At 42.8% G+C, this 13,832-nt stretch overlaps 1 protein-coding gene across 4 annotated transcripts in view; it reads left to right on the top strand.

Moving 5' to 3' along the window:
- SLC4A8 (solute carrier family 4 member 8) overlaps positions 1-13,832 on the top strand; it is a 102,162-nt gene that overhangs the window by 17,060 nt on the left and 71,270 nt on the right. For 2 of the 4 annotated variants that reach the window (XM_047740664.1, XM_047740663.1), the window contains exon 1: positions 12,946-13,174. The exons of 1 other annotated variant lie outside the window; for it this stretch is intronic. In XM_047740664.1, coding sequence (XP_047596620.1) covers positions 13,130-13,174 — 45 coding nt within the window. In that variant the 5' untranslated portion in view covers positions 12,946-13,129. Of the gene's footprint in view, positions 1-12,945; positions 13,175-13,374; positions 13,457-13,832 lie in introns of those variants that run through there. One more of the 4 variants, XM_047740667.1, reaches the window with a different exon arrangement.

The following is a 13,832-nucleotide window of genomic DNA, read 5'->3' as shown; positions in this document are numbered from 1 at the left end:
TTTTCTATTATCAACATCCATCGGCTAATCCCTTCTTACCCATTAAGTAGTAGAGGTGGTTGTGGTCGTTGGAATACTTGTAGTGTTATCCTGCTAAGAATAATGTGGCTTTAATTGTTCTGGTTAGAGTCACCTGTGATTGGATCTGGGCTTGAATTCATTTATCTTTTTAGTTAAATCTTGTTTTAGTTAGTTAGTTAGTTAGTTAGTTAAATCTTGTTGTCCCTCCCTCTCCCCACTGTCGTCCTTGGTTTGGTTTTTCTGTTTCTTCTAATTATCTTTCTTTTAAAAAAAATGTTTTTTATTAACATATAATGTATTATTAGCCCTAGAGGTACAGGTCTGTGAATCACCAGGTTTACACACTTCACAGCACTCACCATAGCACATACCTTCTCCAATGTCCATCACCCTCTCCCTACCTAATCTTTCTTTTTGTAGAGCATTTGCCATTTAATCGAACGTTTCAGTTACTTACATAGAGTTGAGCAAATTTCCTTTGCATCAAAGAGATATTGTTATTTACATATCCTCATTTACTATTTCTTGCATTTATGCTTTTTCTCTTTACCTGCCCTTCCCCCCTGCTATGATTTGGTTAGCTGATGGTTTATCTTTTTTTTTTCCCTAAATAATTAGTTTTGAATCTATTTTTCCCAGCTTTTTTGAGATATAATTGACATATACCTTTTTGCAAGTTTAAGGTATAGGATGTGATGGTTTGATATATGTGTATTTCAAAATGCTTACCATGATAAGGTTAGTTAGCGAGTGTATCCATCACTTCACATAACTTTTTTTTCTTTTTTTAAATTTAAATTCAATTAATTAACATATAATGTATTACTGGTTTCAGAGGTAGAATAATTTTCAAGTATATAATATGTAATACAGTATTGTTAACTATAGCCACCATGCTGTACATAAAATCCCCAGAACTTATTTACTTTATACTGGAAGTTTGTACACTTTGACTAACATCTCCCCATTTTCCTCACCCCCAGCCCTTGGCAACCACCATTCTACTCTGTTTCTATGAGTTTGGCTTTTTTAGATTCCACATATAAGTGATACTATACAGTATTTTTCTTTTTCTGTCTGATTTATTTCACTCAGTGTAATACCTTCATGGTCCATCCATGTTGTCACAAATGGCAGGATTTCTTTCTTTTTTATATAATAAATATTATTTGTTATAAACAATAATATTCTAAATAATATTCCTAAATAATATTTATTATATAATACAATAAAATATATAATATAAATATATAGTATACAATACAATATACAATAAAATATAATAAATATATAAATATTTAATAATATTGTAAATAATATGCTTCTCTGTGTGTGTGTGCCCATTACATAATCTTTTTTTTTTTTTTTTTTAAGATTTTATTTATTTGACAGACAGAGATCACAAGTAGCAGAAAGGCAGGCAGAGAGAGAGGAGGAAGCAGTCTCCCTGCTGAGCAGAGAGCCTGATGCGGGGCTCGATCCCAGGACCCTGGGATCATGACCTGAGCTGAAGGCAGAGGCTCTAAGCCATTGAGCCACCCAGGCACTCCCACATTACATATTCTTTATCCATTCATCTGTCTATGGATACTCAGGTTGTTTCTATGTCTTGACTATTGTGAATAATTCTACAATAAACATGGGGATTCAGATATTTCTTGGAGATAGTGATTTCATTTTTGGGTATAAATCCAGAAATGGGATTGCAGGATTATATGGCACTTATATTTTTAATATTTTGAGGAACTGCCATACTTTTTTCCATAGTGGCCATACCAATTTATATTCCCACGGATGGTACACAGGGTCCCCTTTCTTCACATCCTCACCAGCGCTTATTTTTTGTCTTTTTGATAATAGCCATTCTAACATGTGTGAAGTAATATCTTAGGTGGTTTTGCTTTGCATTTCCCTGATGATTAGTATCGTTGAGCATCTTTTCATACACCCGTTGCCCATATGTATGTCTTCTTTGGAAAAAAATCTGTTCATGTCTTTTGCCCATTTTTAAATTGGATTATTATTATTATTTTTGTTATTGAATTGTATAAGTTCCTTATAATACATTTTGGATATTAACCCCTTACCAGATACGTGGTTTGCAAATATTTTCTCCCATTCCCATAAGCTCTATTTTTAGTTTTTTGGGGAAATTTTTCTCCCATTGGCTGTCTTTTCATTTTGATAATTTATTTTGCTGTACAGAGAGGCTGTTTTTGTTGGACATAGTCCCATCTGTTTTTCTTGCTTTTGTTCCTTGTGCTTTTGGTGTCATATCGAAAGTATTCATTGCTGAAGACCAATGTCAGGGAACTTTCCCCTATGTTTTCTTCTAGGAGTTTTACAGTTTCAGGTCTTACATTTAAGTCTTTAACCCATTCAGAGTTAATTTTTGTCAGTGGTGTAGAAGGTTCACTTTCATTCTTTTGCATGTGAATATCCAGTTTTCCCAATTGCATTTATTGAAGGGACTGTTTTCCCCATTGAGTATTCTATGCTTTTTTGTTGTTGTTTGGTAAAATTGATTTGTTTATTAGGAAAAGAGCACATGGGCATGAGCAGGGGGAGGGGTAGAAGGAGAGGGAGAGAGAGAAGTAGACTCCGTGCTGAGGGTAGAACCCAATGTGGGGCTTAATCCCATGACCCCAAGATCATGCCCTGAGCCGAACTTAAAAGTTGGTTGTTCAACCAACTGAACCACTCACATACCCCTATTCTAGACTTTCTTTCTTTCTTTTTTTAAAAAATATTTTATTTATTTATTTGAGAGAGGTCACAAGTAGGCAGAGAGGCAGGCAGAGAGAGAGAGAGGAGGAAGCAGCTCCCTGCTGAGCAGAAAGCCTGATGCGGGGCTAGATCCCAGGACCCTGGGATCATGACCTGAGCCAAAGGCAGAGGCTTTAACCCACTGAGCCATCCAGGTGCCCTTATTCTAGGCTTTCTTACCAAACATTAGTTGACTAAGTATTCATGAGTTTATTTCTGGGTTCTTCTTTTTTATTTTTTAAAAGATTTTATTTATTTATTTGACAGACGAAGATCACAGAGAAGCAGGCAGAACCAGAACTCCCTGCTGAGCAGAAAGCCTGATGCGGGGCTAGCTCCCAGGACCCTGGGATCATGACTTGAGCCGAAGGCAGAGGCCTTAACCCACTGAGCCATCCAGGCGCCCCTATTTCTGGGTTCTTGATTCTGTTGCATTGGTCTATGTATCTGTTTTCATGCCAGCACCATTCTGTCTTGATTGCTATAGCTTTGTGATATAGTTTGAAAAGTTCTTGAATGTATCTATAAGCTCTATTGTTTTTCTGTTTTCTCACCTAATAGCTTCTACTCTTTTAGGAAGTATTTAGTTTTTCTGTGGTTCTTTTTTTAAATAATAAAAAAAAAGACTTTTATTTATTAATTTGAGAGATAGAGAGAGAACACAAATCTGGGGGTGGGGAAGGAGCAGAGGGAGAAGCAGACTCCCTGCTGAGCAGGAAGCTGGACACTCAGTTTAATCCCAAGGACTCCAGGATCATGACCTGAGCTGAGGGCAGATGCTTAACTGACTCAGCCACACAGGTGACCCCCACCTTTTTTAACTTTTTGAGTGTGATGTGTAATTCGTTTATTTTCATTTTCACATTTATATGTTGTTTAAATCAATAAAATATTTTTGATTCTAAGCTTTTGTAGTTTCATTTTTTTATATTATTATTTAGAGAGGGAAAGTGAGGGGCAGAGGCAGATGGAGAGAGGGACTTTTATTTATTTATTTATATTTATTTTATTTATTATTTATTTTATTTATTTATTTGACAGAGAGAGACACAGCGAGAGAGAGAACACAAGCAGGGGAGTGGGAGAGGGAGAAGCAGGCTTCCCGCTGAGCAGGGAGCCCGATTCGTGGCTTCATCCCAGGACCCTGGGATCATAACCTGAGCTGAAGACAGATGCCTAATGACTGAGCCACCCAGGCACCCCTTATTTATTCATTTTGAGAGAGAGAGAAAGATGTACTTTACTCTGGGGATCTAACGAATACCTGTGCAACCAAATTACATAACAATGAAGTTCTCTGGAAATACAAGAATCAACACATTATTATAATAAGAGTTTCTCTTTTTTTTGTAAATATTTTATTTATTTATTTGACAGAGATCACAAGTAGGCAGAGAGGCAGGTGGGGGGAGGGGGTTGGGAAGCAGGCTCCCCACTGAGCAGAGAGCCCAATGCGGGGCTCGATCCCAGGACTCTGGGATCGTGACCTGAGCTGAGCTGAAGGCAGAGGCTTTAACCACTAAGCCACCCAGGCGCCCCAATAAGAGTTTCTTTTATTCCTCTCAGTTTGTGACAGAACAAGATAAAACATAAGGATAAACACTTGAGTAATACAATTGATATGATTGATCTAATCGATATATATTGAACTCTGTATTTTGAAAACAAAAAATATATGTTTTCAAGGGCTTGAATCTTTACTGTTATGAAGTGCCTGTAATTTTTGCCTTGAAATCTGTATTACCAGAAGGTAAGATCATGCTTTCCCGCTTTTCTTCCTTAATTTATTCTCTCCTTTCCTTATTCCTTCCTCTTCCTCTCACCCCTTTCTTTCTTTCACTTATGTGGCATGCTTTCGCCTTTCCTTTTTCTTTAAAACTGAGTCATCTTCCTTTAGGCACGATTCTTATATTTTGGGGCCAATCTGTACTTTTGGTATTTGACCAGCTCAGGGCAGAAATGTCCTAAAGTAGTGTCTACTGGCCTGGGAATTTGCCTGTTTGATAGAGGTCTTTTTTTTTAATTTTCTGTTTAATATTTTATTTATTTATTTATTTGAGAGAGAGCAAGAGTGACAGAGCACAAGCTGGGTGGGGTGGGGGAGCAGTAGAGGAAGAGGGAGAAGCAGACTCCCCACTGAGCAGGGAGCCGATGTGGGGCTTGATCCCAGGACCCTGGGATCATAACCTGAGCAGAATGCAGATGTTTAACCAACTGAGCCACCCGGACGCCTCGATGGAGGTCTCCCCCACCTTTTTTGTTTCTCTGTTTCTCTCTCTCTCTCTCTCTCTTTTTTTTTTTTTAGGAAAAGTTTTGTTTTGTTTTATTGAAGAGATAACAATGTGTTGGGGGCACCTGGCTGTCTCAGTCAGGGGAGCGTGTGACTGTTCTCTTGATCTAAGGGTTGTGGGTTTGAGCCCCAGGTTGGATGTAGAAATGACTTAAAAATAAAATCTTTAAAAAAAAGAGAGAGAGAACAGTGTGATTTTAATATTTTTAAAAACCGTAGTGGATATATTATATTAGTTTCAGGTGTACAACATAGTGATTCAACAATTATATAATTACTTCCCAACTTCTAATTGTTAAAATTTTCTAATACAGAGAGAATATGAAAAACAAGGACAATGAACATCTGTAAAGCCTCTACTAGATTCCACAACTGTTAACATCTTGCCATATTTACTTTATTCCTCTCTACCTAGACATATCTGTTTCTATGCCTATATTGATTTATCATTTAAAAGTAATCTGTAGACACCATATATTCTACCCCAAACACTGAACCATGCATCTTCTAAGACTAAGAACTATCTCTTACATAACCCACAAACCATTACCACATACAAACATTAACCATGGTGGAAGTCTCTTTAAATTCTGTATTTCTTTGCTGGAAGTTCTCCTAGTAGTCTAAAATTAGAGGAATGCAAATAGGTTGCTGGAGACAGTAATCCCATCCTGCTCGTGCCCTTTAAGGAAGACAAGAACAAGGGGAGATATCAGGAGATATCACAAACTTCAAGTATTTGAAGGGCTGTCGTGGGGAAAAGTAAGCAGATTTCCCTTTGGAACTACAGAAGTGAACACCTGGAATAAAAAAATGGATGTTTCAAGGAGGCAAACTAAATCTGGAATGGGACAGGTGGCCTCGTTCAGAGGTGAATTCCCTGTCACTGGAAGTATCCAGGGAAATTGGATGGCCCGCTCTCTGAAATGTTGTGAAGAAGGATTGTACTGGCTAGAAAACTGGTCTATGGTCTTTTAAGTCACTTCTGACAATCCTTTTTTCAAAAAGATTTTATTCATTTGAGAGAAGGAGAGAGAGAAAGCATGAGCTGGGGGGGGGGTGGGAGGGAGGGATAAAAGGAGAGGGAGAAGCAGACTCCCCACTGAGCAGGGAGCCTGCCATGGGGGTCAATCCCAGGACCCCAAGACCACAACCCGAGCGGAAAGCAGCTGCTCAACCAACCAAGCCACCCAGGGGTCCCAACCTTAGCTCATTTTGCCTATCCCAAACAAAGCTGATTGTTTCTATATCTGTTTTAAGGTTGGACTCTTTTTTCTGCTATTCATTGGCTGCCCATCTCATAGCTCTGGTTGTTCTTGGTAAATCTAGCAAATATTCTCTTACATTTTGTAAGTAAAGACCAGAGAGGAGGCTGGCCTTTTCTTTGGCAAAAGATTAGAGGTAAAAAGATAAACCAGGGAAATACATTCAAATTCTATGTCTGTTCCCTTTTGCGCCAGCCCAAATGTCCGAATGGGTTTCTTTTTTATTAACTGTGAAATGAAAGACCTCAAGGGATGTTTCCCAGGGAGTAAGAGTAGCTTGGACCGAATTTATATCTATGCCACATAACGTGCTTCTAGAGATAAGAAGCAGTAAGAGTTATTTTCATGAAAGTTTGTTCAGTAAACTAATGACTGGGTATCACTGACAAGCTTTCCAAAATGGAAATTATATGAAACTGTCATCTGAGGGGAAAGGGTAACAGAGGAGGAACTCTGGGCTTTTGCTATGGGGAGTTCATGTCAATTCTAAAGGAGAGGCACATTTTCAATTGAAATCAGTTCAATTTTATGCAGGAAGTGGCTGAGTGGGATTATGTTTCTAGGAAGCCACACCATGAAGTGGAAAGTATTAGTAGTTCTTGACCCGGCTCTTCTATTAACTGGCCTGGGCAAGTCCCTGTTCCAGCCACAGTTCAGCTTCCTAGTCTAACAAATGTTCTGTGTACATTTACAGATCCGTTGAAGGGAAATGAGATAAAGTGATAAAAAAAAAAGTTAAGGGGATAGGGATTATATAAATGTGAGGTGTTGAATGAGCTGCCCCCTTAAGAATATCCTAGGCATAACAGCTAAAAGTGAAGGAAAGATTTCCATACATCGCTTAACGAGCTCAAGAGGTCTTATGCCCAAGCAGATAAGATGTAGAATGAAACCACCTGATCTCGGGGCAGGACTAGGTTTGGTTAGAAACGGATAAGATAGGTGTATTTAATTAATACAAATGGTGTTTGGATCTGATACCAAGGGCTTGGCAAATGGTTCTTGGTTAACACCCATTCTCCCAAAATCCTGAATGATTGCCCTCCTGGATCTGGAAAGTCTGAAGGCTTCTTTCCTCAAAGGGCTGCTTTTCTCTTGTGTTCTGCTTCCTCTGTAGGTCTTTCCCCTTACCTCTGCCTCTGTCCAAATATCTTTCCTTGTGATTCCGGAGAAGACAGAGTGTGGGTTTTTGCCATCGTATGTGGGTTCCATCTACTACAGCCTTCCTTAGTCTGGAACAAGGTGTGGATGAGTACAGTCTAGGGAATTTCTGTGGGTGATGGTGATGAGGACGAATGGAGGGGGAATGATTTTCCCAGTCAGGAGTCGGTTTTTGTGACGCATTGTTGTTCTTCCCTGTGATGTGTAGTGTATCAGCCTGCTGTGCCCAAAGAAATTGCATGTGGTATTCTCTTTGGATATGCTGTCACTTGGCAAAGGGCTGAAGGCAAATCTTGCACCTGCACAACCTTGTTAGCTTGACAAAGAATTTTGGCTCTCCCCTCCCTTCACAGGAAATGCTCCCAGAAGGCAGCACCAACAAGCCCTAATTAAGTCTTCCCTCGGATCCTGAAGCCTTTTCCTCTAACCTTTCCTTAGGTTTAGATGTGTAATTAAGAGGAAGGGTGGGGGAGAACAAAATCAGGTAGACGACGCAGCTGGGAATTGGGAGCTACTTAATAGCAAGGAAAGACTAGAATCTCTGTTCTGGAGGCTCTTTTGACAGTTTAAATGGAGCAAGGGATACAGTAAAATGGAGAAATTAAGATGCTTTTGATGAAAAGATTGGTTGCAATTATATGAGAACATTTGCTCAGACATTTTGAGTTTCTTGTGTTTTCGCCTTCTTGTTGCTGAATAAAAGAATTTCAATGGTTTTTAGCCAATATTTAAGGATAATATATGTAAGGTGCCTGGTGCTTCCCTGGGAAGGCTGTGAACACTCCCTTACAATTCAATGCAAAATTTGGGGCTTCGCGTACTTACCTGAAAAGAGAGTTGATTTTTATCGTGTCCCCAGTGGGTTCAAGACAGACACTCTTCCCCCAAAGTTTAAGAACCACTGGTATTAGAGAAAGATCTGGAGACAAAATCTGGAAGGATTGCCACATTTGGAAGCCATGAGGACAGGACGGAGCTTATAAAATTTAGGGAAGGATGGAAGCCCCAGACAGACCCATGGGAGGCTGTGAGTGGTTAAGCATGCGTCCTCTGGAATCAGAGTGGTCATTTATTAACTGTGCTGACTGTGTGACAAGGGCAAGTCACATCTCTAATTTGGGATGGGATGATGGAACCTACCTCATAAAGTTGTTACAAGGATTGGGGTCACCCACGTAGCATGCCTCCTTGCCTCCCTGTTGACGTGTGCACGCAAGTGCGGTCTCTGTTTCTATGGATACTTTGCATTTTCCTGTGCATTTTATGCCTCCTTCTGGGCCAAGCATCCTGTACAGGCATCAGGAGGCTCTGCATTCTATTCCACTATCTGTTTTTTCTGCTTTCTTTAGAAGAATAATCATTGTGAGGCAGTGTCCTCAGCTGGGTATCCTTCTTCCAGCTCTTCCAGGGCCTGCTTGCTGGCTAGATTGAGAGCTGCATATTTGCAAGTTTCCAAGCCATCTAGAGAGCATCAGAGGCTGGAGCATGGAGCCAAGTGAGCCAGCCTCCTTTGGGAAGGAGAGACCAAAACTGTGCTGCGAAGGGAGAGCGTGTCTTCTGCTGCACCTCCAATGGCTGCCTCAGGCAGCCTCAGAGGCTGGTTCTGTGGCCTAATTACTTTTGTAATTTGCACAATAAACCAGAAGATGGGGCTCTCGACTTTGGAGTCAAGGGCCGGAAGTTCTGACTTTCTCTACATTTGAAGTGGTGGAAAATAGACCCACCCGAGCTCCCGGCATTCTTTATCTCCTTAGCCCACTCCCTCCTCTGCCCACTCATGCCCACTCCCATGGCTAGGAGCTATCTTTCTGGGGACTGGGGAATTCGAGACACACCTTCTCTTTGAACACCACCCTTGGCCTCTCCTGAATTACCTTGTTGCCAGAGTCATTCTTTTTGAACCCCCTGCCCAGCTTTCCTTCCTGTATCCCACCTTGCCCCAGTGGCAGATCTTGGCAGGATTGCAATAGTGGCCAAGAACTCTAGAATCAGACAGACTTAGCCTCGACTCACCCCCTCAGAGGAGCTCTCCCAGATCATCCCATCTAAAGGAGCTCACCCCATCCCCCACGCCAATTAACCTCTATCACATGACCTTGCTACTGACTTCCTAGCAGCCATCATAATCTGTAATTATTTACTTGTTTACTATCTCTCCACTAGCCTGTGAGGCTCAAGAGGGCAAGACCCTGTTTTACTGTTATTTCCCTAACATGCAATCTGAATACATAGGTTCTCAGTAAATGTATTTTGAATTAATAAATTACCAAAGCCCAGCTACATGACTGCCTGACATTAAGATGCTAAACTTTCCTAAGCCCCCGTTTTCTTACCAGTGAAATGGAGAAATAATGGAGGTATTATAACCATTACATAACACAATGCATTTATACAATAAAGCTCGGGTCCTGGTACATGGAAGTGTTCTCCAAAACTTTCAGCAGTGTCTTTCTATTATATGAGAAAAGTAAAATCTGAATTAATTAGCTGTTTTTCCAGGATGTGGCCTTTGGTGTTTTTTTGTTTTTGTTTTTTAGAGAGAGAGAGTGACAGCGTGTACCTGAGTGGGTGGGAGGGAGGGGGGGAAAAGAGAATCCTCAGCAGGCTCTAGGCTCAGCTTGGAGCCAATGGTGGTGGGGGGAGGCTCTGTATCATAATCCTGAGATCATGACCTGAGCCAAAATCCAGAGTTGGACGCTTAACCTTAAGAAACTGAGTCACCCAGGTGCCCCTGTTTGTTTTTTTAAACCTTAATTTGTACTTCACTACTGGTCTTCTCTATAACTTTTTGCTTTGGCTCAAATCATGACTATTCTGAATGGGCCATGTGTATTCCTATTATTATTATTTAAAGATTTTATTTATTTTTAAAAGATTTTATTTATTTGAAAGAGAGAGAGAGACAAAGATAATGACAGGGAGCATGAGTGAGCACGAGGTGGGAGGAGAGGGAGAAGAGGGAGAAGCAGGTGCTAAGCAGGGAGCCCGACACAGGCCTCGATTCCAGGACCCTGGGATCACAACCTGAGCTGAAGGCAGATAGTCACCCTGGTGCCCATTTTTAAAAAAGATTTATTTATTTTAGAGAGAGAGAGAGAGAGTACTTGCACGCCAGTGAACACACACGAGTTGGGGGAAGGGCAGAGGGAGAGAATCTTCAAGCAGACTCCCTGCTGAGCATGGAGCTGGACACCAGGCTTGATCCTAGGACCATGAGATCATGACCTGAGCTGAAACCAAGAGCTGGATGTTCAACCGACTGCATCAGCCAGGCACCCCCATTCCTATTGTTTTCCCCCAGTAGTTGAGATGCTTGTTCTCCTTACCTTGGCTCAATTATTTGCAGATTTAGGTTTAACCCATGTCCTCTGTGTCACGGTCCTGAAGTGTCCCAAGTAATAAAAATCATTTTCTCTTCTGAATTATAATCTTTGTTGACTACATAACTCATATGGTTCTTATTCTATGTTTTATTATCTTGTCATCATATTCACATGTCTTCTGTTTCTCTGATTAGACTACAAGCCCTTTGGAGATTTGTATTATATTTTAAATTTGCCCGCATCTTCAGTGATATTTGGGCCTGTATATAGTAGGTGTTGATTATGTTTTTGATGGAATTAAAAGCACATATAGGGGCGCCTGGGTGGCTCAGTTGTTAAGTGTCTACCTTCTGCTCAGGTCATGATCCCAGGGTCCTGGGCTCGCGAGCCCCACGTCAGGCTCCCTTTGTGGCAGAAAGCCTGCTTCTCCCTCTCCCGCTCCCCCTGCTTGTGTTCCCTCTCTCACTGTGTCTCTCTCTGTCAAATAAGTAAATAAAATCTAAAAAAAAAAAAATTTAAAAAATCAAAGCACATATATATGTTAACTACTTTCTTTCTTTCTTTTTTTTTTTTTTAAAGATTTTATTTATTTATTTGACAGAGAGAGATCACAAGTAGATGGAGAGGCAGGCAGAGAGAGAGAGAGAGAGGGAAGCAGGCTCCCCGCTGAGCAGAGAGCCCGATGCGGGGCTCGATCCCAGGACCCTGAGATCATGACCTGAGCCGAAGGCAGCGGCTTAACCCACTGAGCCACCCAGGCGCCCTGTTAACTACTTTCTATATGCCCAGAATTCTTTGAGGTTCTGTGGAGTACAGAAGGACATAAAAAAAAATTGTCTTCGAAACACTTAACAAAATTATAATAAGTTTAAGTCAACATATAATTAAAGTACTTGAATAACCACAGAATGGTAACTAATATAAGAAAGGTATGAAGCACTGTGAGGCTTGAGAGAAGGGAGATATATCTCTAAGAGCTGTTGGAGAGAGTGGGATAAAGAAAGTTTTCTTGGAAGAGATAGCCTTTAAGTTTGACTTTGAAGGATGGTTTTTGATGGGCGAAAATGGGGGGCAGTGAATTCCAAATTCAAGGATTCAAGGGTTAGCCAAGAGATAAACAGAAACGGTGGCAAAGAATGCTAAGGCTCAGAAACAGGACCAGAGGCCTTAGATCAGAAATACGGTTCTGCCCCAGGGACACTAAAGCACAAACTTTTGTCAAATTTCAGGGCCAATGCAAGTTGTGGTATGTATGGACATATGAATTTAACATACATCCAACTATGTTGTCCAAATGTAGTTTCTTTTGAGGCAAAGAATCATTTGGACTGCTTTTTTCCCCCTCTAATAATATGGATTCACCTATAGTCTGATGTGACGGTGCATGAAAGGCAAAAGGCCCCTTGCCTCCTCTTGGGGACAGAGGATTGGTTGGATTGTGGCCAACCTCTCTTTTGCTTTGAAGCCCAAATCAAACTGAATGCATTACTCATGATTGTCTACCTTGCCTCAGATCAGTAGTACTGTTGTTAAATAATAATTTGCCTTCGATCATTTCTCGGAAAAGTTGGAAGCGCTTTTGTGGAATTATTTCAACAATCAGCCTGGGCTCAACTCTATGCTTTTCTCTGGCAACCTAAGACCCAGGGAGAAGAAGAAGTCATAGTGAGTCTGTGGAGGGGGTCTGATCACTGCCTGCCCGCTTCTCTTCAATGCACGTTCATCTGGCCACTAGTTCAGAGATTAACGAGTAATTTTAGAAGGCCCTTCCCTCTCATCCTCTGATACTTCCTTCTTCAATCCCAAGGGCCTTTTCCTCAGAATTTGAAAACCATTACCTAAGTAATAACATCAGAATTAGACAAAACCGACGCTTTCTCAGTTTTCAAGGGTCAGGTGCAGCCGCAAATAGAAGCACGAGATTTTCAATTTCTAGCGAGCAATTGGAAGGACCTTTAAGTCCAGAGGCCCCTGAAGGGAGGGGGGCGGTTTCCAAGGCAACCGGGCCGGGAGCGGTAGCCTCCCCAGGCTCCCTCCTCCTCCTCCGCCTCTCGGTAGCCCGGGGTACCGCCGGACAGCGTCCTCCCGTGCTCCGCACGCTGATTGGCCGCACAGGCCGCACGCTGATTGGCTGCGGTGAGGCCTCGCGGGCCGGTGGCAATGGAGGCGGCGGCGGTTGATGGTTGACCGTTGGCTCCGGGGTAGGGGTCGCCGCTCGGGCCATCGGCTCAGAGCCGACCGGAGCGCGCAGGCTGCTGACGCTCGGCCTGGAGCCCTCGCGCCAGATCTGGCTGGGTTCCGCCATGCCGGCCGGCAGTAACGAGCCGGACGGCGTCCTCAGCTATCAGGTAGGGCCCCGCCTCCCGCCCCTCCCCGGGGCTCAGCCTCCTCATCCTCTGCCCACCCTCCTGCCTCTGCCCCTGAGCCGGGCTCCGCAGGCCACTCCCTGAGGGCGAGGGGAGGCCCGCCTGGGACACCAGGGGGCGCTCCGGGCGGCTGGGGATCGGGTCGGGGCCGCGAGAGGGTGACCTTGGGCCGAACCCGGGCGCCGGCGGATCACTGCTGCATCCCTCGCGCGGCCGGCCCGGGGAGCCCGGACGGCGGCGGGCGGTGACCTCTGTTCTCCTCGGGTACTCCCTCTTGGGAGGGAGGCTGGCTTCTGGCCTCGCGGCGTCTTGTTGGAATGGAGTGTGGGGGGTGGGAGGAAGGGTGGCCTAGGACCTTGCTCTGATGGGGGCAGGTCTCCTCTTTGTGTTTTTATTTCTGGAGACTTCTCCTTCCTCCGTGGCTCAGAGAAAGAGCTGGAAAGACTGGAGGCTGGGACCAGACCCCGTCAGTGTGGCCAGCTTGATGACTTTCTCCATCCCATTAAGCAGACAGCTGGCAACTTCTGGGAAGGGAAGGGGAAATGGGCTGGGGAAGTGTCGAGAGGTCAGGAACAGATGTTTAATTAAGGGAATAAGGAAACCAGATTTAAGTAAGTGATAACTCATCTGTTGGGGTGGC

Source organism: Lutra lutra, chromosome 8 (genome assembly GCF_902655055.1).
Source record: "Lutra lutra chromosome 8, mLutLut1.2, whole genome shotgun sequence".
Classification (NCBI taxonomy): Eukaryota; Metazoa; Chordata; class Mammalia; order Carnivora; family Mustelidae; genus Lutra; species Lutra lutra.
Note: the sequence above shows the minus strand (reverse complement) of the source record. Positions and strands in the feature narration are given on the sequence as shown.